The 22,781-nt window shown below is 39.3% G+C and overlaps 1 protein-coding gene across 1 annotated transcript in view; it reads right to left on the reverse strand.

Moving 5' to 3' along the window:
• Positions 1-22,781, reverse strand: part of LOC122672839 (N-terminal acetyltransferase A complex auxiliary subunit NAA15-like) — a 62,861-nt gene that overhangs the window by 4,555 nt on the left and 35,525 nt on the right. The window contains exons 11-21 of the mRNA XM_043870336.1: positions 21,124-21,252; positions 20,873-20,955; positions 20,550-20,780; positions 17,693-17,825; positions 17,499-17,612; positions 16,896-17,027; positions 4,762-4,818; positions 4,515-4,612; positions 4,094-4,152; positions 3,873-3,984; positions 3,647-3,747 (exon numbers count right to left, since the gene is read on the reverse strand). Of these exons, the coding sequence (XP_043726271.1) occupies positions 3,647-3,747; positions 3,873-3,984; positions 4,094-4,152; positions 4,515-4,612; positions 4,762-4,818; positions 16,896-17,027; positions 17,499-17,612; positions 17,693-17,825; positions 20,550-20,780; positions 20,873-20,955; positions 21,124-21,252 (1,249 nt within the window). The remainder of the gene's footprint in view (positions 1-3,646; positions 3,748-3,872; positions 3,985-4,093; positions 4,153-4,514; positions 4,613-4,761; positions 4,819-16,895; positions 17,028-17,498; positions 17,613-17,692; positions 17,826-20,549; positions 20,781-20,872; positions 20,956-21,123; positions 21,253-22,781) is intronic.

Here is a 22,781-nt window from a genome sequence, read left to right on the forward strand (position 1 = left end):
CTATTGCTCATCGTAAGGGTGTTCGTAGTTGTACTAAACATTCTGTCTCATTTTGTCTCTTATGCTGGTTTGTCTGCTAACTTCTCTTCTTGTCTCTCTACTATTGAGTCTTATCCTACTCCTAAGTTTGTTTCAGAGGCATTGTCCCATTCTGGCTGGAGGACAGCTATGGAGGAAGAATTGTCTGCTTTGGCTGAAAATCATACTTGGGATTTAGTGCCTTTACCAACCGGTGCAAAGGCCATTGGTTGTAGGTGGGTGTATATTGTGAAGGTGAATCCAGATGGCTCCTTGACCCGTTTGAAGGCCTGTTTGGTCGTAAAGGGTTATACCCAGGTCTATGGGGTTGATTATTTTGATACCTTTTCCCCGGTTGCCAAGCTTGCATCTGTTCGTCTCTTGATCTCTCTTACAGGTTCTCATCACTGGCCACTTTTTCAGTTGGATGTGAAGAATGTGTTTCTTCATGGTGATCTCCATGAGGAGGTTTATATGGAGCAACCTCCTAGGTTTGTTGCTCAGGGGGAGTCTGGTCTGGTTTGCAAACTCAAGAAGTTGTTGTATGGTTTGAAGCAATCTCCTAGAACCTGGTTTGGGAGATTTTCTGATGTGGTTTTAGGGGTGTCAATGGGTCGGGTTGGCCCGGGCCTAACCTAAACCCTAACCCAGCCCTAGGGGCCTTAACCTAAACCCTAAACTAACCCAACCCTGGTAGGGCCTAAGAAACCCTCAACCCAGTCCGACCCTGCCAGGGTTTTCCCTAACCCGACCCAGCCCTGATTAACCTTGATAGGGTCGGGCAGGGTCGGGTTGGCCCTAATTGACCTTGTCTTGACCCCGACCCTGATTTTGTTTGCAATCCCAAGAGTAATCGAGCTCTCCGTCGTCCATGACCAAAAACCGATGAACCACCGAACAAAAGATACGAGAAGAAGTCTACTCAATGAGACCGTAAGATTTAAACCACTATGCAATTACCCGAATAATATACTGCTACTCCATTGAGAGCTCTGTTAAGAAAATTGATATAGGAGTTAGAATTAGAAAGCCTGCCAGAATTTCGAAATGAGAAAAGAAGAGAAAAGAACAAATACAGAGATATTGAGAAACTTAATATTCTTAACAAAACCAAAAACTGGATAAGAAGTTAAGAATCAAAGCATAAAATCGGTTAAAATGGTCGAAGTATTTTAATGTGAACTAAACTTAAACCAGCAAAACCCAGTTGGAATTTAGTTCATATAGGATCAAATGACTAGGAAAAGAACCAGAAAACAAAGAAATCAAATAACTTCAGCAAACAATAGGCCTGAAACTGCAACCGATGGGTTGATTCAGGGGGTAAAATAAACCTGCAAAGTTAGATTAAATTCTGATAACAAAAAAAAGCAGTATTAGAAATCCTACTGCCACAAGGAAGCTGAAAACAAAATAGAATAGTAAGAATCAATTAGCAGAACCAGAATTTATAACGGGATTTCAATATAACGACATCCGAAAGTAAACTGAAATCAGATCTAGCCATCTAGGGGCATATAAATTCACCAACCACTTTGCGCACCAAGAGAAAATGAATCAAACAGAAGCCCTAGAATGAACTTAAGAAAACCAACCGATAAGATTACATTTTGATGAAAATTCATAAATACACCGTCACTTGATTCCTGTAATGGTTCCTCTAATGGTTTCTCACCTGCAAACTTCAGTACAATAAAGAATTGGAAAAGGAACGATAGTCCGATTCGATCCCGAAACAGGATTCGGTGCACAACAATAGACAAAGGAAATATAGAAAACAAAATAAATCAATGGAGCTTCAGCGATCTGACTTCGAGTTCCGATTTCCGCACAAGAAATTCAATCTGAAGATGAAACCCTAGAAACCTTGGAAGGGTAACAATCGATTGTGGAAAATCTGAAGCGGAGAAGAAAAGAGTGATTGGTTCAGATTCCGAGCCTTTTGAAAATATCCATTCTTCAGGCAAGGAGACTGAGGGAAGGAGGAAGACAGTGAACGGCACCCTTACTCCCTTATAGCGATTAGGATGAAAAGTTGAAAACTGAAAAGGGTGAAAGGGATTTAGGGTTTAGTCGTATGTGCCCTTAGGGGTTTTTTTTTGTCTTTTGCTTTTTAATTTTTTTCTATATATATATATATAATATACAATATTCTATACTTATAATTAATACAGGGTCGGGCCAGGCTAAGCCCGGACCCGACCCGACCCGACCCTGCCAGGGCCAGACTACAACTAAACCCAAACCCGCCCTCAGGGCTGAAAAATCAGGGTCCGGTCCAGGCCAGGCTCAGGGCGGGTTCGGGCCAGCCGGGCTTTATTGACACCCCTATGTGGTTTTGGAGTTTGGGCTGACTCGGTGTGGCAGTGATCATTTGGTGTTCTACCGGCATAGCAAGGCTGGCAGGTTGTTTTTGGTGGTATATGTAGATGATATCGTCATCACTGGTGATGATGTTGAAGGTATTAAGCAGCTGAAAGTACATTTACAGCATAAATTTCAAACCAAGGATCTTGGCAAGTCGAAGTATTTCCTTGGAGTTGAGGTTGCTCAGTCTAGCAAAGGTATTTCTCTCTCCCAGAGAAAGTATGTACTTGACCTGCTTACAAAAACAGGTATGCTTGGGTTAAACCTTCGGATACTTCAATGGACCCAAATTTGAAGTTGATAGATGACAATGGTGATATTCTTGATGACCCGAAAAAATATCGAAGACTTGTTGGTAAATTGAATTATCTCACTGTGACTCGACCGGACATTACCTTGCTAGTCAGTGTAGTGAGCCAGTTTCTGTCCTCTCCAAGGACGTCACATTGGGATGTTCTGATTCAGATCTTGAGGTACCTTAAGAAGGCTCCAGGACGTGGTCTACTCTACACTGATCATGGTCATGGACCGATTGAGGGGTTTTGTGATGCTAATTGGCTAGGGTCTCCCGTGGATAGGAGGTCTACTACTGGGTATTGTGTCTTTGTGGGAGGAAATTTGGTGTTTTGGAAGAGCAAGAAACAGCCAGTAGTAGAATATGAGAGTGAGCATCTCGGTATTAGCATCATTATATTTGTAACAAGCTGGCATGATTAACATCTATGCTCTAGCTTGAGGAGGAGTGTTAGAATATAAGAATGAGCATCCTGATATTAATGCCTGGTGCTAATACCGAGACTAGTCTAGTGAGAGTATTTTGGGAATTTTGATCTCTTTTGTAATTTTATCCTATTCTATTTATAATAGTGAAGAGGGGAGAATAATCTAATTGATTGTTCTCCCCAAAGGATTACAGTCTATCGTTTCCCTCTTTTTCTTCCTTCATTCTCTTTTCTTCTTCTAATCTGTTATTGTTTACAAGGAGTATTGTGTGATCAGTTCAAAACAATTATGGGAAAATTTAAAGCAGATACCAGCCATAACTACAATGCTGAATCTTTGGCAATTGAAAACAACAGAAATATAGTAAGAAGCCTGAGGTGATGAATAGCAACGGTAAATGATAAAATAAAGGATACAAAACTGAATGAAGCACTGATACACGATAGGGATGGTCAACTGAGATGGTTCCCACATGCATGGAAAACGAGGGACCAGGACAATGAGGCAATAGTGGACAAAATGTTTTGGCAGCACTTACTTGATGCAGCATCAGGGTCGAACAAGACTGTTCCAAGTAGTTTGTGAACTGAAATACAGTCTCTGAGCTTCCATTCCTTGACAGGTCCCAATGCTCCATTTCTAATTAGTAAAACATGCAGAGTTAGTCTAAAATTAAGAAGAATAGGTATACCATGCAAACTTTGGCACTGCCTTTGGGTTGGGGTTGGGGTTGGGTGGGTGGAGAATCAAGAAAGAAACATTACATCAACATGAGATTGTTGGTTGAATCTTCAATAATTTTGACAGCCTCAGACTTCTTTTCAGGTTCCATGACATAAAGTACTTCTGCTGATGCTGCTCTATGCATCAATGAATCTACAGAAAAAAGCAAAAAAGGTCAGAAAAAGAGACTATTGTAAGCATAAATCTTCAACTATGATTATCCACATATATATGGTAGACAGCTAAAGAATATGGAAGACACCTTTGTGTTTCTCTAAGAAATGGCTATTTGCTTCGATCAGAGATTTCCCATGCAATTGACTGCAAAAAAGAAGGCAGCATGAGATATTTTCTGCTTTAAGATAAAAAAATTCTAAAAACCTAGCAAACAGTAGAAAAACTCAATAAAGGCTAAACAAACTGCAAGAAATCAACCACAAAAGCACAAGAGTCAAAGCCAAAATCTGTACAAGGAGAGGGGGAGGGGGAGTAGAAACTTAAAATCCAACCTGAACAGGAAGCTACTCACTAGGATAGAATCGTTATTGCACAAAACAAAACCTAAACCGCATCACACACAACATCCCCCTTCCCCCACCAAAAAAAATCGAGGAGAACACATAGAAAACCGAGCAAGAGAATAACACTACATTATGGCAGGAAAATGCATATGATAAGGAAACCTCAAATCTGGACGCTCTGCTACTAAGACACTGCAAATAAGTTTCTCTGAATCAGATGCTGGAGCTGCCATTGATCCCACTTTATGGAAGAATCTTATCTGTGATAATAAGCTCAAAATTAGCATATGGAGAGTAATGTACTGACAATTTCAAGGCAATTGGTGACAAAATTCACACTAATGGGTAGACTAAATATATTATGAAAAGAAAACATCAGACAAAATTAAGCATACAAGGAGTAACATACCAAGCATCGATGTGAATCTGGATTATCTGCATCCAACCTAAGAAGTTGCTTTACAGCCTGGAGAGAAAAAAGGTAGTTCCAAGTCCTAAATACACTAAAGTAAATAAAAAGATAGGAATTAATTCATTAAGACAAACTTCATTCAACAGATGGGGGGGTCTTTCCCTTTAACCACACACACCCACACCCTATATGAGTGTGTGTGTGAGAAATAGAGAGAGAGAGAGAGAGAGTTCAACAGCACGTTCACAACAGAAAACCAAAAGGTGAGGGAATTCCAGAGGAGCAACAAAAATGCATTTTGTATGCAAATGGAACGATCAGTAGCACCTTATGTTTTTCCACAGTTGTCAAAGGCGGTACCCATGCTTTGGAGCATATTTTTAGGGGCTGGGTGGTTGACCACCTTTTGATAATAAAGCGGGTGCCTTGGGACCCTAGACATCATCTAGGGTGCCTAGGCGTCCTGGGTGGTGACTTCTTTGTTTATATACATGTTTTTCATTATGGTATTTCTAGTACTTATATTGGCTCGTGTACATATTACAGTTATGTGAGAAGCAAGCACTGAATCAGTTTGTTTATTAAAATAAAAGAATATAGAATACATAAGTTTGTAAGAACTTTAATAATCAATCACCATTCAGAGAAGAAACAATAAGAGAAGAGAGAAAGAGAGAGACAATGGAGAAGAGAATGGGGAAGAGCTGTTCAGCGATAGAACAAGTCAGTGAATCTATCGCTGGACAGAAAAATCTTTGTTTATAATAAAATAACAAATCCGAGTTCCAATTGGATAAAGAAACCTAGGCAGAAAGGAAACTAAAACTAAAAACACAACTAAACTATAACACAACCGCAAACTCCCGATGGAATAGAACATAATAATAAGGTCCAATCAGGGTCCATGACTCCTCTAGACCAATGCTCTAACACTCCCCCTCAAGCTGGAGCATACACATCTCCCGTGCTCAGCTTGGAACAACACTTCCGAAAAGCTGGACTGAAAAGAGCCTTGGTAAACAAATCAACCAACTGATCCGTAGACGAAACGAATGGTGTAACAACATAGTTGTCATGGCGCCGCCATGGCATCCTGGCACTGGAGAAATGTGCATATCGACTTCGATTTCTTCTTCCTGTCTCTCTCCCTCTTCGATTTCTTCTTCTTTAATTTTTTGTTTCTTCCCCAACCTTAGACCCACTCCTTGTTTCCCCTAATCTCCTATTTTAGCCTTGGTTTCTGAATTTCTTCTTTCTGGGCGGTACTACCAGATTCTGGAAAGCCATCATAGGTTCCTTACACAAACATCGACTGGTTCTGAAATTTGATCCATTAGTTCTTCTCTTGGGCGATCCATATCTGGAAGTTTCATATCCAGCAGTCTCTCTTTCTGTGAGATTCAATTTTTTCGAAGTAACCTGCAACTAAGACATCCGCCAGATCTGATTTCAGATCTCACCATTCGGTTGCCAGCAGAATTTTGGGGCTTTTTCTCGTTGGGATCGGCAGATCTTGGTGCTGCGATTTTGTTCCAGAAATTGCAGGGAGAATTGTCTTCACAAGGAGTTTCCTCTGCTGGAACTACTCCAGTTCACCGCCTCTCTGCCTCTCTTTCTATCGTGTTATTGCAAGGTTGAAGAAGACATTAAGTCTTTAAAATTGCAAGGATAACTTATATTATTTATATAAAACCCCCTATATTCTTTATTGCTATTCTGTTTAGCCCATTCACTTTTCTCTCTAACTCCATCAAATTACAGTTCTGCCACTCCTTTACAACTTCAGATTAATTACAATTCTGCCATTGCTCTTATAAATCTTGATTTATCTACTAATTTGCCATTCAACTTTAGATTTAATTACAATTCTGCCATTGCTCTTATAAATCTTGATTTATCTACTAGTTTGCCATTCAACTTTGCCATTCAACTTTGGATTTAATTACAATTCTGCCATGGTCAACATGATCGCCAATGGCAACGCCATGGCTGGTGACGTGTGGATATATCGATCAGACACCCCTCCACCAACTTGGATCGCCGTGAGGCCGTGACAACTATGTGTAACAATGAGCTTCTTCATAACAGCATTCCTTATAAAGTGACAATCAACCTCATGTTTCGTCCACTCATGAAACACATGATTACTAGCAAAGTAGCAATGTAGATGGCAGCTTGATCATCTCAAAACATGTTCATAGGTTGAGTAACTGGGAACCCCAACTCTTGAAAAAGAGACTTCAACTACATCAACTCAGCTGTCATATGAGTCATAGCTCGATATTCTGCTTCAGCACTGGACCTTGCCACAATGGTTTGCTTCTTACTACGCCATGAGACAAGATTGCCACCAACCATGGAACAAGATCTCGGTCGAAACCGACCAAGATTTCTGAGATATCTCAGTTTCGTGGAAAACTGAGATGAAACCTGCATGTATTTTAAAAAGTTCAAAGTTTTGACTAGTTTCAACTAGTTTCGGACGAGTTGATGGTAATTTCGCAAGTTTCGACACTTATGCCCATCGAAACGTGGGGAAACATGGCTCGAAACCAGTACAGAGTTATTTATCCCAAAAACCAAGCTAGAAACCATGACAGACACTTATTTATGCCTAATATCATTTAAGTAAATGTTTTTGTATTTCATTTACTTAAGTTATTATTCATAAATAAGCAAACTACCCCCTATTTCAATCCAATAAAAATAGTTAAAAAATAAAATTCAGAAAGGATAAAAAGTCAACCCCCCAGTTCAAACAAAAACTGGATTTTCGGTGGTAGGTGCAATTTTCAACTTTCTAATGCTGGGGTTTTTCTCAAATCTAAAATTTCCATAAATCTTAATATGGTAAAACATTGTTAAAAACCAAAAGTGCGGTAAAATATTCATTTGTTTTGATGTCCAAAAAATATTTTCATTCAGAGCGATTTTGATAGCATTAGTTTAGGAGGTACAAGAGGAAAGTAAACTAAGAACGCAACTAAAATATAACACAACAACGAACTCCCGGTGGAATAGAACATAGTAATAAGGTCCAATAAGGGTCCACGACTCCTTTAGACCAATACTATAACACAAAATATCAAACTAGGTGGTTTGATTCTTCTCCTCTCAAGTTCAAGCTCTGCAAATCCTAGTGAAGTCGATGATGGTCGGTGTACAAGGCAGCACTCTTTCCGGCGGCACCACTCCCCTTTACGGCAGCATTCATTGCGACAGCACCCCTCCCCTTTTCAGTAAGTTTTTTTCCCTCTATTTTTTTTCTTCTTCTTTTCCACCTTTTTTCTTCTACTACTTCAATTCTGTTTTTCCCCTTCTCCCCCCCCCTTCTTTTTTCTTCTATTACTTCTTCTTCAGGTGGCACTCTATTAATCTGTTTTTTATTTTTTCTTTTCCTCCTGCACTGCCTAGTGCCGCCGCCTTCTTTTTTACTGCCTAGTACAAATTCTGTTCAAGTTTACCGTCTTCAATGTTACATATTAATTTTACTGCTTATTTTTTCTTAGTTTATTTTCTGTTTTGCAATTGTGCACTCACATTTTTTACTGGTTTTACTGGTTGTTATAATATATCCTTGTAACAATATAAAATCCTGTAAACCAGCACCTTCAAGAAGAAAAGGAAAAATAAGAGAGACAACACAGTGGAGAGAAGAGAGAGAACCTTAAAGCCATGATAGGATTCAGAAGTATATTCTATCGTGGCCTAGGTCCCACCACTTATAATGTTATTATTAAAAGTCCCAGTATAGTTCAAATTACACCCAAAGACAATAAACAAGACTTAACTAATAACAATGACTATCTTAGACTTCTCCCTCTCTCGACTTAACACTAACTCTCCCCCTCACGATACAATATTCAGCACTCCCCCTCAAGCTGGAGCATATATATCAAAGGCTCCAAATTGGAACAACAAGAATATACATAAATAGCAGAACCAGTCTTGAAAATATATAGCAGTCGTAGACGCCATTGACCATAGAGAGGACTACATACTAAATAGCAATACCAACACAATAACACCAATCATCAGCAGCAATAGTAGAGAAAAATCTTCGTGTCAAATAAATCAGGACAAGGAACAAAATAAACGGTACAGAATACCAGTAAGCCAAAATATCATAGCAGCAACATCATAAACCCTTCTCAAGGAAGGCAAGTAATACTCTTCACAAAGATGGAAGATAAAAGTGCAGCATAGGTTGCTGTGAACCACAGCATAAAGAGCAACATAGGTTTGCTGCGAACCACAGATAACAGGATAAGTTAGCTGTGAACCACAAATACAGCATACGGTAGCTGCGAACCACAAATAACAGCATAAAGTTGCTGGAACCCACAAGTAACAATCTTGTTGCGACAAACCACAAGTAACCATCTTCATAAGAAAATAAGTTATTGATGATAAGAGCAGAGGACACGAACAGATAAGCATATGACATTAGGCTGATTTTTTTTTGTTGAAGGTCGGCAAGTATAAATTATATTAAAAAAGAGTTAAAGAGTTAACGTCCAGGCATACCCAGACGAGTAAAAGAAACAATTCAGCCTGAGAAGCCCCACCTTCAGCAATGCCATCAGCAGGGAACAACTCAGACTAACAAAGATAAAAAAGATTTAACTAGAGAACCGATACCGCAGTCTGCCTTGAACATTCTGCTCAAGCAAGGTACTAAAACTCGGGTCTCGGTACCAACTCGGCTCTTGGAAAAACCAAGACGAGTCGAGATCTCGGCTAGAGCTGAGATCTCTCGGCGAGTTGGTGCATTTTTTTTTTCCAACTCGAAGCCTCAACTTTGGATCAACCCGAGATCCGAGATCTTGCTGAGATATATCGAGTTTTGCCGAGTTGGGTAAGGTATTTAAGTGGTAGGTAGCCCAGGTGGGTCTAAAAAATGGGTCGAAACCGAGATCCAAACCGAGATCTGAGATCTCACCGAGATCTTGCCGAGATATTGCACTTTTGAGACTCACAGGCAGTCTCGTCTCGGCTTTTCCAAAAACCGAGAAACTCGGCTAGATCTCGCGAGTTCTCGTACAATGCGCTCAAGTTCCAACAGAATATGAGAAGAGAAAACAATCAAAGTAGAGGAGGAACCCTTTTTAGCAGCATCCTTCGCTAGAAATTTTGCTACCGGATTAGCTTCTCTATAACAATGTGTTATTTTCCACGGTATGGAACCCAAGAAATCTTTGACATACATCCAGGATTGATTAAAAAACCATGGAATTGATTTCCTGTAAATAGCACATATCACAGATGAAGAATCACTCTCTATCCACAGGTAGCGCACTCCCATTTGTTTAGCAAAGCCAATACCGTGGACTAGACTCTCCATTTCAGCACATAGTTCGTACCAACACCTAGATATATGTTAAAAGAAAAAATCACTTTTCCCTTATCACCACGAAAAACTCCATCAGCCCCTGCTCTTCCTTGATTCCCGAGAGAACACCCATCGATATCTAATTTAATCCATCCTGGATTTGGCTTACACCAGCCCACTTCATGAATCCGTTGTGGAGAAGGGTAAACTATTGGAATATTCAAATATATAGCGCAAAGAAGGTCCGAAACAGATTTGACCGAATCTTTGAACTTACATCCCAGCTCACACAGATCTTTTAAAACTAATTTAAAAATAAGTGGAGCAATCTTCCTCTTTCCATCAAATCTTCGTGCATTTCTTTCGATCCAAATATGGTACGGAATTAACATCACTCCGAAATCCAAGCGCCTTTAAGCGAAAGTACCTTAGATTTCCTTTTCCACCACTGTAACAGATCCAATTTCGATGGTGGTGAAAAATCATTAACCCCAAATAGTCCATGAAACAATGATCAAATGATAACACTAACATTATGCTGATAACATGAGTAGATAATAATAATAATAATAATAATACTTAAATATCAGATGATAACTCCAATCTCCCCCTCACGTGTAGACATATGGACAAATAATGTAGAGGATGCAATAAAGGATAGCCCATCATCGTATGGAAGCAATAACCAGCATCACGAAGGATGAGCAACACATAAATCTCATAATCAAAGCAGCCACAATAATATCAGTAGTAGCAACGTATCAGATCAAAGTAGATAAAGAATTCCAACAGCAAGACAAATTTCATAATAAAACCAGAAATTCCAGCCGCAGGGAAACAAATCACAGAGCAGGGCAAAAACACAGTTGTAGGAAGTAGAACCACCAGCAAGCAAGGATCAACTTCCCAAAGTAGGATCTAGATCTGACGACTAGGTGTAGCAAACCAGAATAAATCCTATTGAAGGTATTAGTAGTCATATGCAGGCAGCAAACTATGAAAATATTTCCGTAACAGCGGCAGAAAACTATGCACAGGGAGAGTCAGTGAGCAGAAGAAGAAGAAAACCAGTAACTGAAGATTTTTTTTTTCTTCATCATCACTCTGATACCATGTAACAATATAAAATCTTGTAAACCAGCACCTACAAGAGGAAAAGGAGGAAGATGATAGAACACAGTGGGGATAAGAGAGAGAACCTTAGAGCCATGATAGGATTCAGAAGTATATTCTATCATGGCCTAGGTCCATCACTTATACTGTTATTATTAAGAGTCCTACTATAGTTCAAATTACAACCAAAGACAATAAACAAGACAAGACTAAACTGAAGAAACAATTGAATGGAATGGCTTATCAATGTGATAGCCCTCCACGATTTATTTATAATAGTTTTACAGAAAATTCCAGAATATAAGAATTACAATAATACCCCAAATAGGGAAAAACAACTAGAACATAAACTACCCCATGGGTCGACCATATATCATGGGTCGACCCATGTTACAATAATACCCATATTCCAACACTCCCCCTCAAGTTGGTGCATAGATATCAGTCATGCCCAACTTGCACACTAGAGGTTGAAACACCTTTCCACTCAATCCTTTGGTGAACACATCAGCCAACTGGTCACTAGATTGAACATAGGGAACACAAACAGTCCCATTTTCCAGATTCTCCTTGATAAAATGACGATCAATTTCAATGTGTTTCGTCCTATCATGCTGCACTGGATTATGGGCAATACTTATTGCTGATTTATTGTCGCAGTAGAGTCGCATAGGCAGAGTAATAGGAATGCTCAAATCTTGTAACAAGGTTTTAAGCCACAACAGCTCACAAATGCTAAGAGCCATAGCTCTAAATTCAGCCTCTGCACTGGAACGGGCAACCACAGTTTGCTTCTTGTTGCGCCATGTAACACAATTTCCTCCCACAAATGTACAGTAACCTATGGTGGATTTTCGATCATGAGAGCCAGCTCAGTCTGAGTCAGTGTGGGCCTCAATCTGGAGATGGTTATGACAAGATAAGAAAACTCCTTTACCAGGGGCAGACTTCAAGTATCTCAAAATTCGGAACACTGCTTCCAGATGGTTAGACCGAGGGTCATGCATAAATTGACTAATAAGGCTCACAGCATAGGCAATGTCAGGCCTAGTATGAGATAAATAAATGAGACGCCCGACTAACCGCTGATATCTCCCCTTGTCCACTGGTTCCCCATCAGTGTCTCGAAAACGAGCATTAGGCTCTATGGGAGTATCCACAGGGGAACAGCCTAGCATGCCAGTTTTTTAAAGAAGATCTAGAGTATACTTGCGTTGAGATAAAAATAGCCCTTGGGAAGAATGGGCTACTTCAATCCCTAGAAAATAGCAAAGTATGCCTAGATCCTTGATCTCAAATTCCTTGGCCAAATAAGTCTTCAACTTGGAAATTTCAGCAGGATTATTTCCAGTTACAACTATATCATCAACATATACGATGAGAAGAGTAATGATGCTGCCCGTCTTCTTGATAAACAAGGTGTGATCTGCATTGCTTTGTTTATACCCAAATGTCACTATGGCCTTCCGAAAGCGACCAAACCATGCACGTGGTGACTGTTTCAGACCATACAAAGCCCGTTTAAGTTTACACACCTTGCCTTGAGTTGCAGCAGATGAGAATCCAGGAGAAATATCCATATATACTTCTTCCTCTAATTCACCATGGAGGAAAGCATTTTTAACATCAAGTTGCTGTAGACTCCATCCCAGGTTCACAGCACAAGAAAGAATAACCCTGATAATGTTCATTTTGGCAACCGGCGTAAAAGTCTCCAAATAGTCTATCCCATATGTTTGTGTAAACCTGCGAGCAACCAGCCTTGCTTTAAAGCGGTCAACAGTTCCATCAGCTTTTTGTTTAATTACAAAGACCCACTTGCAGCCCACAGTCTTCTTTTGTGGTGTAAGCGTAACAAGATCCCATGTACCATTCTTCTTAAGAGCTTGCATTTCTTCGACCATGGCCTCTTTCCACCTAACATCTGCAAATGCCTCCTGCCAAGTCTGTGGTATGGAAACAGAAGATAAAGAGGAAACAAAAGCATGAAATAAGGAGGACAAAGATTCATACGAAACAACCTGAGAGATTGGATGTTGCGTACAAGATTTTTTTCCCTTCCTAAGGGCAATGGGTAAATCAAGTGATGGATCAGAAATAATAGGAGAAGAATGTGAATGTGGAGGATCAGAAATATTACCAGAGGAAGTCTCATTCAGTCCTGGTCCAGAGGACAACTCTTGGTTCGGTAATGCTGCAGTGTTGGGCTGTATTTGCCCCTTTTTCTTTCGATAATACTGCTGCTTAAAGTCTTTCTTTAGCTGAACCCGCTGCTGCTCCCCCTGGACAGCATCATCTTCTAAAGGTACATGATAATCATCAATGGGCTCATGCAGCAGCAGTACTAGAGATAAGATCATCGTCGAGCAAATAAAGTCAACCACGCATTTTACCAGCTCCAATCGTTCTCCCTGTCCCCAAGTCCTGAAAGACACAATGAGAAGGATAAAAAACAGCTTTACAGTTGAGATCAGATGTTAAACTACTGATAGAAAGCAAATTGGAAGTTAACTTAGGGACATGCAAGGCAGAGGACAAAGATAAAGAAGGAGAACAATGGACAGCTCCCTTCCCTGATACAGAGGAAAGAGAACCATCGGCTATTTTGATTTTATCTTTGCCTGAAGAAGGAGAATAACGAAAAAATAAATTCGATGTACCAGTCATGTGATCAGTGGCTCCGGAATCGATTATCTAAGGATGAGATAATGCCGAAGCACACTGACCAGCAAAAGAAATACTTGGTTGGGAGAAAACAAGGTTGGATTCAGAAGAGGGAACCACAGTCGAGGTAGAGGCAGATGTAGATGGAGATGTGAGAAACACAAGGTTGGTCATCATACGACGAAATACAGCAAGTTCCTCTGCAGAAAGAGTGGCATTAGGGATTGTTTCAGTAGCTTCAACCTTACCTGTGCACCACCACAATTACTACGACCACGGCCACGACCACTACCACGGCCACCACCACGACCATCAGAAGAGTCAGATGGCCGACCATGCAATTTCCAGCAAAAATCCACAGTATGTCGTTCTTTTCCACAATGGGTACATTTAAGAGGTTCCTTCTCAGACGAGGAACGGGTACCAGTATTAGAAGAACCACCCCCAGAAGTTGTTAAAGCTGATCTCTCTGGCTGTGCAGGAGGTAACATAGTGGAACGACGAGTATCCTCCAACTGTATCATAGAGTAGGCTTGTTCCAAATTGGGAAAAGGGGAACGATTCAAAACTTGAGACCGAAGCTGATCATACTCCACATTAAGTCCAGTAAAAAAAGTATAAACTATGAATTTATCCTCCCTTCGCTGAAATTTTGTAATATTGGAAGGACAATCAAGTTGAAAGTTGTCATAGTAATCAAGCTCTTGCCATAGACTACGGAGTTCAGAGTAGTATTGTGACAAAGTAAGTTCACCCTGTTTAGTTGCATGGAGTTTTCTTTGAATATCATAAACTTGTGCATCATTCCCTACCTGGGAATATGTATCCTTAGCAGCCTTCCAGATTTTGGCGGCTGTATCAAGCAGTACATAGCCATGGGCAATGGAATGGAGTCATAGCACTGAGAAGAAAAGACATTACCAGGGAGTTATTGGAACTCCACTTATCTTGTAATGGACCAGCATCACGTGGCTTAACAGTAGTCTCATATATATAGCCCTTATAACCCCTTGAATCAATGGAGAGAAACACCGATGTAGACCAGAGTAAATAATTTGTACCATCGAGCTTCACAGGGCTGACAGGAAAGGAGGGATAATCATGATGATTCCCTTGTGTCACAGATGGGCCAGTGGATACCACAGTAGATTCTTCTGAATCAGGCATACTGATGAGGCTATCGATCAACAATTAAGAGTCCAAAATACAGAGATGATGTTCCAGAAAAATTGCAGATATGAAATCTTGAAAAAAAAGTCTCGGTTCTGTTGAAGAAGACCTGATCCCTTGTGGTTTCGATCTTAGAGTGCAGAAATCTGATGGAAAAAAAAAATTAAGACGAAGACCAGAAGAGACCTGGAGTGCCGAGAACCAAAAAAAATCGGAACTGTTGTGACTGATGAATATCGAGTCCAAAAAAAATTCTGCAGATGTGCAATCTTCAAAAAACTAATTCTGCAGATCTTCAATCTTCAAAAACTGATCTCAATTTGTATGGAGATCATAAAAAAGTGGAAAGAAAAAGGAGGTAAAGGCTAGAGCAGGTACTAGATCATATTAGATCACCTCCAAGAGTCCAAGTACCGCCCCCATGGGAGAGTAGAGACCTTAGGAGAAGAGAGTCTCGGTTTGTAGAGGAAGGTTTAGGGTTTTAAGAAGGCTAGGTTAATCGATCTAAGAGAGATCGATCTTGAAGAAGGCAGAGATGGGAGAAGGAGGGAGATCAATTTGAATTTAGGAAATTATTTCTCAGGTATCGATAGTAAGCTCTGATACCATGAAGAAACAATTGAATGGAATGGCTTATCAATGTGATAGCCCTCCACGATTTATTTATAATAGTTCTGGAGAAAATTCCAGAATATAAGAATTACAATAATACCCCAAATAGGGAAAAACAACTAGAACATAAACTACCCCATGGGTCGACCATATATCATGGGTCGACCCATGTTACAATAATACCCATATTCCAACATAAACTAATAACAATGACTAACTAAGAATATGACTCAACTTAGACTTCTCCCACTCTCGACTTAACACTAACTCTCCCCCTCACGGTACAACATTAAGAATCCTCAGGTTGAGAGGGCTGGAAATTGGAATGATCTTGATTACCCTTTTCATTGTTGAATTCATCTTAAAGGGGAACAAAAAACTGTTAGCTGTTAGCAATATTATTATTGTTAATATTTGGTCTTTAATAGGATCCATGTAGCCAACCCCATTCAGTTGGGATAAGGCTGAGTTGTTGCTGTTGTTGTTGTTGTTGTTGATTGACCAAGCCTGCTTAATTAGTTCTGCAGCTTCTTGTTTTTTGTTTTTTTTTAACTATAATTATTTATTTATTTATTTTTCGGTTATCCCTGGAAAGGAATTAGGCCCCCATTTAGTTGGGATAAGGCTGAGCTGTTGTTGTTGTTGTTGATTGACCAAGTCTGCTTAATTAGTTCTGCAGCTTCTTCTGTTTTTTTCTTTTACTATGATTACTTATTTATTTATTTTTGGTTATCCCTAGAAAGGAATTAGGTTATACCATTACCATCATCACCACCATCTATGGTTTTGGTTGTTAACTTGTTATTCACTTATTTGTTTTAATAATTTAAGAGATAAGGTATACGTTATAGCATACTCAATGATGTTAGAAAAAAAGGGGGGGGGGGAAATAACACTTGGGTGCGTTGGTCGCCTAAGCGCTTAGGCACCCCTCAACCACTTTGGGTGGGTCGCCTTGACAACTATGTTTTTTTCTTTTTGGAAGAAGAAAAGAATGAAGATGACATGCCCCGCAACAGCTCAGTAAGAGAGCATCAAAGAAACAAGGAGACTACCAAGGGAAAATGAACAGCAGAAGAGGAACTCAATCCCTGTACCCCCAAAAAAAAAAAAAAGATTTGTGCAGTTTGTGGTATGTACAAAAGCGATTTTCTTCTCCTTTCTGCCTTTTTTTTTTTGTTGGGGGGGGGGGGGGGGGGGGGAAGGGGGTGTGGGAGATAAGAATACTTTGTATAGCTACCTGAAAAGCAAGCAAAATCTTCTGCTTCCTCATGTTCACTTCAAAAGAAAACGAGTGTGTCTCCAAGGACTCCGATGAATGCTTCTGAAGTAGCTTCAAGTATTTTGTAGCTTCTGATAATGGATCTTCAACCTGTAATAATGTAGTTCAAAACAAAAAAGTACATTATGTTTCCAATAACCGAACATATGCGCTCAATATCAGCTCAGAATGTCCCTACCCTACTGACAGTATGTGTGCACATATCAGACGGTACCTGGTGAACTTGTGTTAACAGCCGACGTAATTAATGGGAACCAGTTCAATTGCAACAAAACTTACCCACTACAGTAGGGAGTGATGTGTATGTTCTGCATTTTATTTTTTATTTTTTCTCACAAGAGCAGATGGCCTGGACAACTATCACATTGTGTATAAGAAAGTTTTTTTTTTTGGTTGTTTGAATTATTATCCATTTTCAATAAGATTCTGATATATTACCAGAAAAAGAAATAAGATTCTGATATAGGGGAAAAAGGGAAAGAAGGAGAAGGGAAAAAAAAGTCGACACTGTAAAACATCAAAAGCTCTGTAGAAGGAAAAGTATCATGAAGCTGAAACTACCTGCAACAACTTCTCCCCATTGGGATCAGGATCTGCTGGTTTGGCATGTTGCCGCTTTCCAGTCTTAGAGACACCAGCTGCATTTGATTCCTCTTCATTCTTCTCTTCAGCCTCCTTCAACAATAAAAGATTTTACAATTAAAAGCACTGAGAATAAAGGTTACTAAGAACACCCCAAAGAAACGCTAACATACTTTCTTTGCGCGAGCTTCTGCTTTTCTCTGCTTTTGTCTCATCTTCTTTTTCTGAGAAGGAAGCAACTTTGACATTTCATCATCTTCTTCAGTTGCTGATTTTGGAGGAGAATCATACAACTTTATATAGCATCTGCCAATACACATAAATGAATATGGTTGAAGAGAACTTGGAAATGTAAGAAAGTAGCTAATGTAAGACATGATAAAACACCACTCAGTGAAGTACACATACAAAGGGTGCTGATGTGGGATCACTCACTCAGGAGCTTCTCTGTTTAAGCAGAGGACGGCAATTGCACCCACCTTCTTTTCAACCTTCCTCTCTAACTTCCCATTTCCTTTATGTACATCATTTAAAGTGACGGGCAGAAGAGACTTTTTAATTGACAATTAAAAACCCCAAAATCAAAAGACCTTTCTTCCTCCCAAATTTCTAAACCCCCAATCTCCCTTGCAGGAAATATGGAAAGAGTGTTCTCCTCTCCCTCTCCCTCTCCAGCAAATTCTGTCTCCGGTCAATGGAAATATGAAACATCTCCAGCGAGACCATCTTGTTCATCTCAACCACGAAAACTTGGACTAAGAAACTTTAAACGATGTACTTAACTCTAGGGGCACATTTTAAACTGGTGAACCCTGTAGTGAACGAGAAACTCAGAGAAAGGAAGATGTCTCTGGAAATCACACAAAATAGGATCCCTAGTGAATGGGAAGAGAGATCATTGGGGAGAGAGACATAAAGAGAGTAATGCAGTTCAAAGTTCTTGAAAGAATCTGGCACCAAAAACACTGATAACGGTCCAGGATCAATAGACCCAATATTTGGTCAGAATAGACCAGTCAGACGATCAGATTTCAGAAACTGATAAGTTTAAACAGAATTCAGAATGATAGACATGAATTTCAGAAGTTGGAAGACCAACCAAGAATAAGAGATCAATGTGAAGACTAGAAAGGAAAAGAGAGAATACAAAAAAATCGGGGAAAGAAGAAGAGGGGATACAAGAGATAGCACGTGATTTGCATTAAAATTCAAAACTAAAAGAAGAACAGGGGAAAAGCAACTGGATAGATCTGCAATACCAGTCTCGGGTGCAGAGCTCAAGAGCTCTTGAAAAAACTTCAATTTCTATTATCAAATCATGTCTAACTGATGGGGATATAATTTCCTAAACTGACTCATAAAAGGACTCATACTCACACAGACACACTGAATAAGTAAATACTCAAAAATCAAAATAGAACTTTCAACTCAACTCAACTCAACCTTATCCCAACTAAATTGGGTCAGCTACATGGATCCTTTTTTTCCAATCAGCTCTATTCAAAGCCATACTTGTTATTAGTACTAAACTATGCATGCCTTTCCTCACCACTTTTCCTAGAATCATTTTAGGCCTACTGCTGGCTCTTTTAGCTCCTTCAACCTAACCAATTCACACCTCCTTACTCCAGCATTCAAAGGCCTCAGTCGCACATGACCTTGCCACCTCAAACAACTTTCTTACAACTTATCATATATAGGAGCTACTCCTAAATTAACTCTAATTTGTTCATTCTTTAATTTATCCTTTCTAGTTTTACCACTCATCCATTGTTCTTCCTTCAAAGGCTAACATTCAACTCCATATATCATTACTGGTTGTATAACTACCCTATAAATTTGAGTTTAAAGGGAATCCGTCGATCACACAACACTCCGGATGCACCCCTCCACATCATCCACCCTATTTTAATTCTTTGTGCAACATCATCCTCTAGTTCTCCTTCTTTATCTATAATTGAACCTAGGTACTTAAATTTTTACTTTGTGGTATCTCCCTATCATCAATTTTCACCACCTTACTTGCAGTCCTATTGTGACTAAAGTTACACACCATATAATCTGTTTTTGTTCTACTTATTATCTTAAAACCTTTTGACTCCAAGGTTGATCTCCATAATTCTTTACATTTATCCCTACTTTTGCTTCATCCACCAGAACAATATCAACACCAAGGGATCTGATCTTGAATGTCTCTAGGCAGATCGTCTAGAGACATTGTTTTGTGGTTGATCTTCCTAGCAACAGCATCCTCTATTTCTCCTTTATCTTAAAGTTGATCCTTGATGTAATCCAATATTAATTGGGAATACACTAACCCCCCCCCTTCAAAAAATACACACTACACCACTGTATATCCCTTGTTTAGTTAGAACTTTGTTTTCCTTACTATGTTCTGTTTGGATCCGTGTAGCCGACCGACCCCATTAAATTGGGATAAGGCTGTTGTTGTTGTTGTCCATCCTAGAGATGACGTCGTTATCACACTTGGGTCAACCGATCAGTTTCAGTTAAGAACTCAGAAGTATATGAGTATATTCAAACTATCCACGCATAACGGAATGCTAAAAAACGAAGACAAATTAGATAGCCTTTTTAGATTACTGAATGAATTGAATATTGAATCATTAGGATATACTGGGATCCATTTTCTCCTGCAAAGAGATTCCTTGAAACAATAATAGTATGATGGTGAATTTTTTTTTTTTTTTCACAAAGATGATGGAAAACCCATAAAGGAGGTACTCTGAAGAGGCTTCAAGAAGCTACATGAACAACATAGGATACTATCCAATGCACTGTTTAGGATGCAGCAATCCAAGTGGTTGCAGTTTTCTGATGTTTAAGGCCAAAAAATAATACCAAGCAGTGGGATTCTTAACGTAATGACTAAGGACCAGTTGGTACCCCTCAACCAACCCCTTTTGGTTCTTCTATTCCTCTCTTTGGTGCATTAAGAAGTCCTAGTTAGGTTAGCATTTGAAATTGAATCGGTTCAGGATAATATCTACAAACAAATCAATCCTTTACCTGATAGTCCCGACTGCAGCTTTATGAAAATATGCATGTGAATGCAACCGATCCTGAAACTTCAGCATTTCCACATATGCACGCAGAGTCATTTTCCTTAAGGAATAAGTATGGAAGTCGAACTGGTCTTCAGTCATATCAGTGTAATGCTTCTCTACAGCCAAGAATTTTTTCAAAGCCCGACCAAGATCATCTTGACGATAGTAACTTTCACCAGAAGCTAGTTCATACCTTCTCACGATGCATAAACCCATAAAGATTAGCAGCGAAATCACATAAGCCATTTGTGATAGAGATTCGAAATGAAGGGCAAAAAAACACACCATATGCACTGCATATCATAAAGGTTATTGTGTTGATCTCCATCCTTTGTGAACAATACAGCTGTTTTCTCTGCTAAGCCAACCTTAAGAGAAAAGGATAATTATCAACAAAATTCAGTTTCACATGATAAGAACATTAAAAATGAGGAAAGAAAAATAAGGATGATGGAGATGAACACTATAAGTAAGAACAAACTATGCAAATAGAAAAAAAAAAAAAAAAAGAAGCATTCTTAAATAACAGTGTATACCTGATCAGCCTGTAGCATACGCTTAACACATTCACTATTTATATAGCGATCCGCAAGATCCATACATCTTGCTTCATCTGCCAAAGCAGCAGCAGCAGGCAAGTCACCTGCATGCTTCAATATCCTGCCCTGTCAACAAAGACATGCCAACTCAGTAGGACATTAAGTGAACACATGTCGACGAGATTGAGAGCGCTCTTTAACTGCATCATGAATGCCAATACACTGCTTGAGCTCATGAATGCAGTTTGGGATCAATGCTAGAACAAACGTGATCCTTTCAATCAAGAATGGAACATTATATAAAATTGGCTGATTAGAGGAAAATTGTCTTTTTATTTATTTAAATTTCTTTTGGTAAATAAAAAAAAAAAAATTGATATTTTTGGCATTTGAATCTGTTGGAATCCAGTTAAAGTTGGAGAAAAAAAATCTCTGCCTTTGCTATTGCCAATAGCAAGAAGTTTCTACAAAGTATGGCAGCAGCCTAAGTAGTCCCTCTTCTCACCCTCCATTTTGAAAATAAATACTGGCTGCGCCCCTAGCTTCCATAGATATGTTTGTGAGATAGGTTGTATTTTTCTCTTTTAATAATTTAGGTTCACCTCCTCCCCTCTATTTTTTTCCATACTTCCAATCATTATTGAAATGTTTTGATCAGCATCTAACTGATCCCAAGCTAGCTTACCACTGACACCAAGAAGCAGCTGATGTGATCACAGTTAGTTAAAATGTTTTGGTTCATCTCTTCCCCTCAATACTTTACATCATTTTCCACCTGAGTTCAGACAAGGAAAGCAGCACTTTCATGGATATCCCGCAGGAGGACTAGCGATTTAACATAAAAACAAGCTAGGAATTAGATCCAGGCTTGATATCAAATTTCAAAGCATCCGACAGGACTAGTTTGCTGTCTAGGTAGTTATTTTGGTTGTAAACACCATTCTGTTGAATATTCACTCTGATACCAACTGCTGTCAAGATATTTCTTTCATACTACACCCGTCGATCTGCGTTATTGTATTATTACTGGTATTGGTGAAAAACCCTTATCTCCTATCTCATCCATTAAATTCACCATATAAATTTTTTTAAATGAATAACAATAACTATTTAATGATGAAAAAAATACAGTACAGGTAGCAATACAGATAAAGTACAATAACACAACCACAACCCCAATAGGCATGTGCCCATGATCCAATAAAACTGAGACAACATATAAAGAGGAATCTAACCAGTTACAGCACTATGGGAATGAGTGCCCTTAACATAAGCTAAATCAAATCCATGTCTAGCCATCAAATCTGCCACGTCATTGACTATTTGGCTTCCATTGGAAAGAAATGACCACCTTAGCTCCTGGATGTCAGACATGCCTGATTATGTGTGCAACCTACATCATTTACCAACAAAAAAAAAAACGAGTGTGCAACGTCCCTAGGACACCAACGTTTTGGTGTTTTTTTTGAAAGCCCATGCTATAACTGAAGATGAATCACCTTCCACTACAAGACTGGAGCTCACACCTGTAGTGGAAAACTACAAACAAGTAAAAAGTGAAAGGACGTCAGCCCCTTGAGGAATCATCCTCTCCTATAAGGCAAGTATAAAACACACCACAGATCCTTTCTGCAACCTTAGAACTTCTCCAACTG

The sequence above is a fragment of the Telopea speciosissima genome, chromosome 8 (assembly GCF_018873765.1).
Source record: "Telopea speciosissima isolate NSW1024214 ecotype Mountain lineage chromosome 8, Tspe_v1, whole genome shotgun sequence".
NCBI lineage: Eukaryota > Viridiplantae > Streptophyta > Magnoliopsida > Proteales > Proteaceae > Telopea > Telopea speciosissima.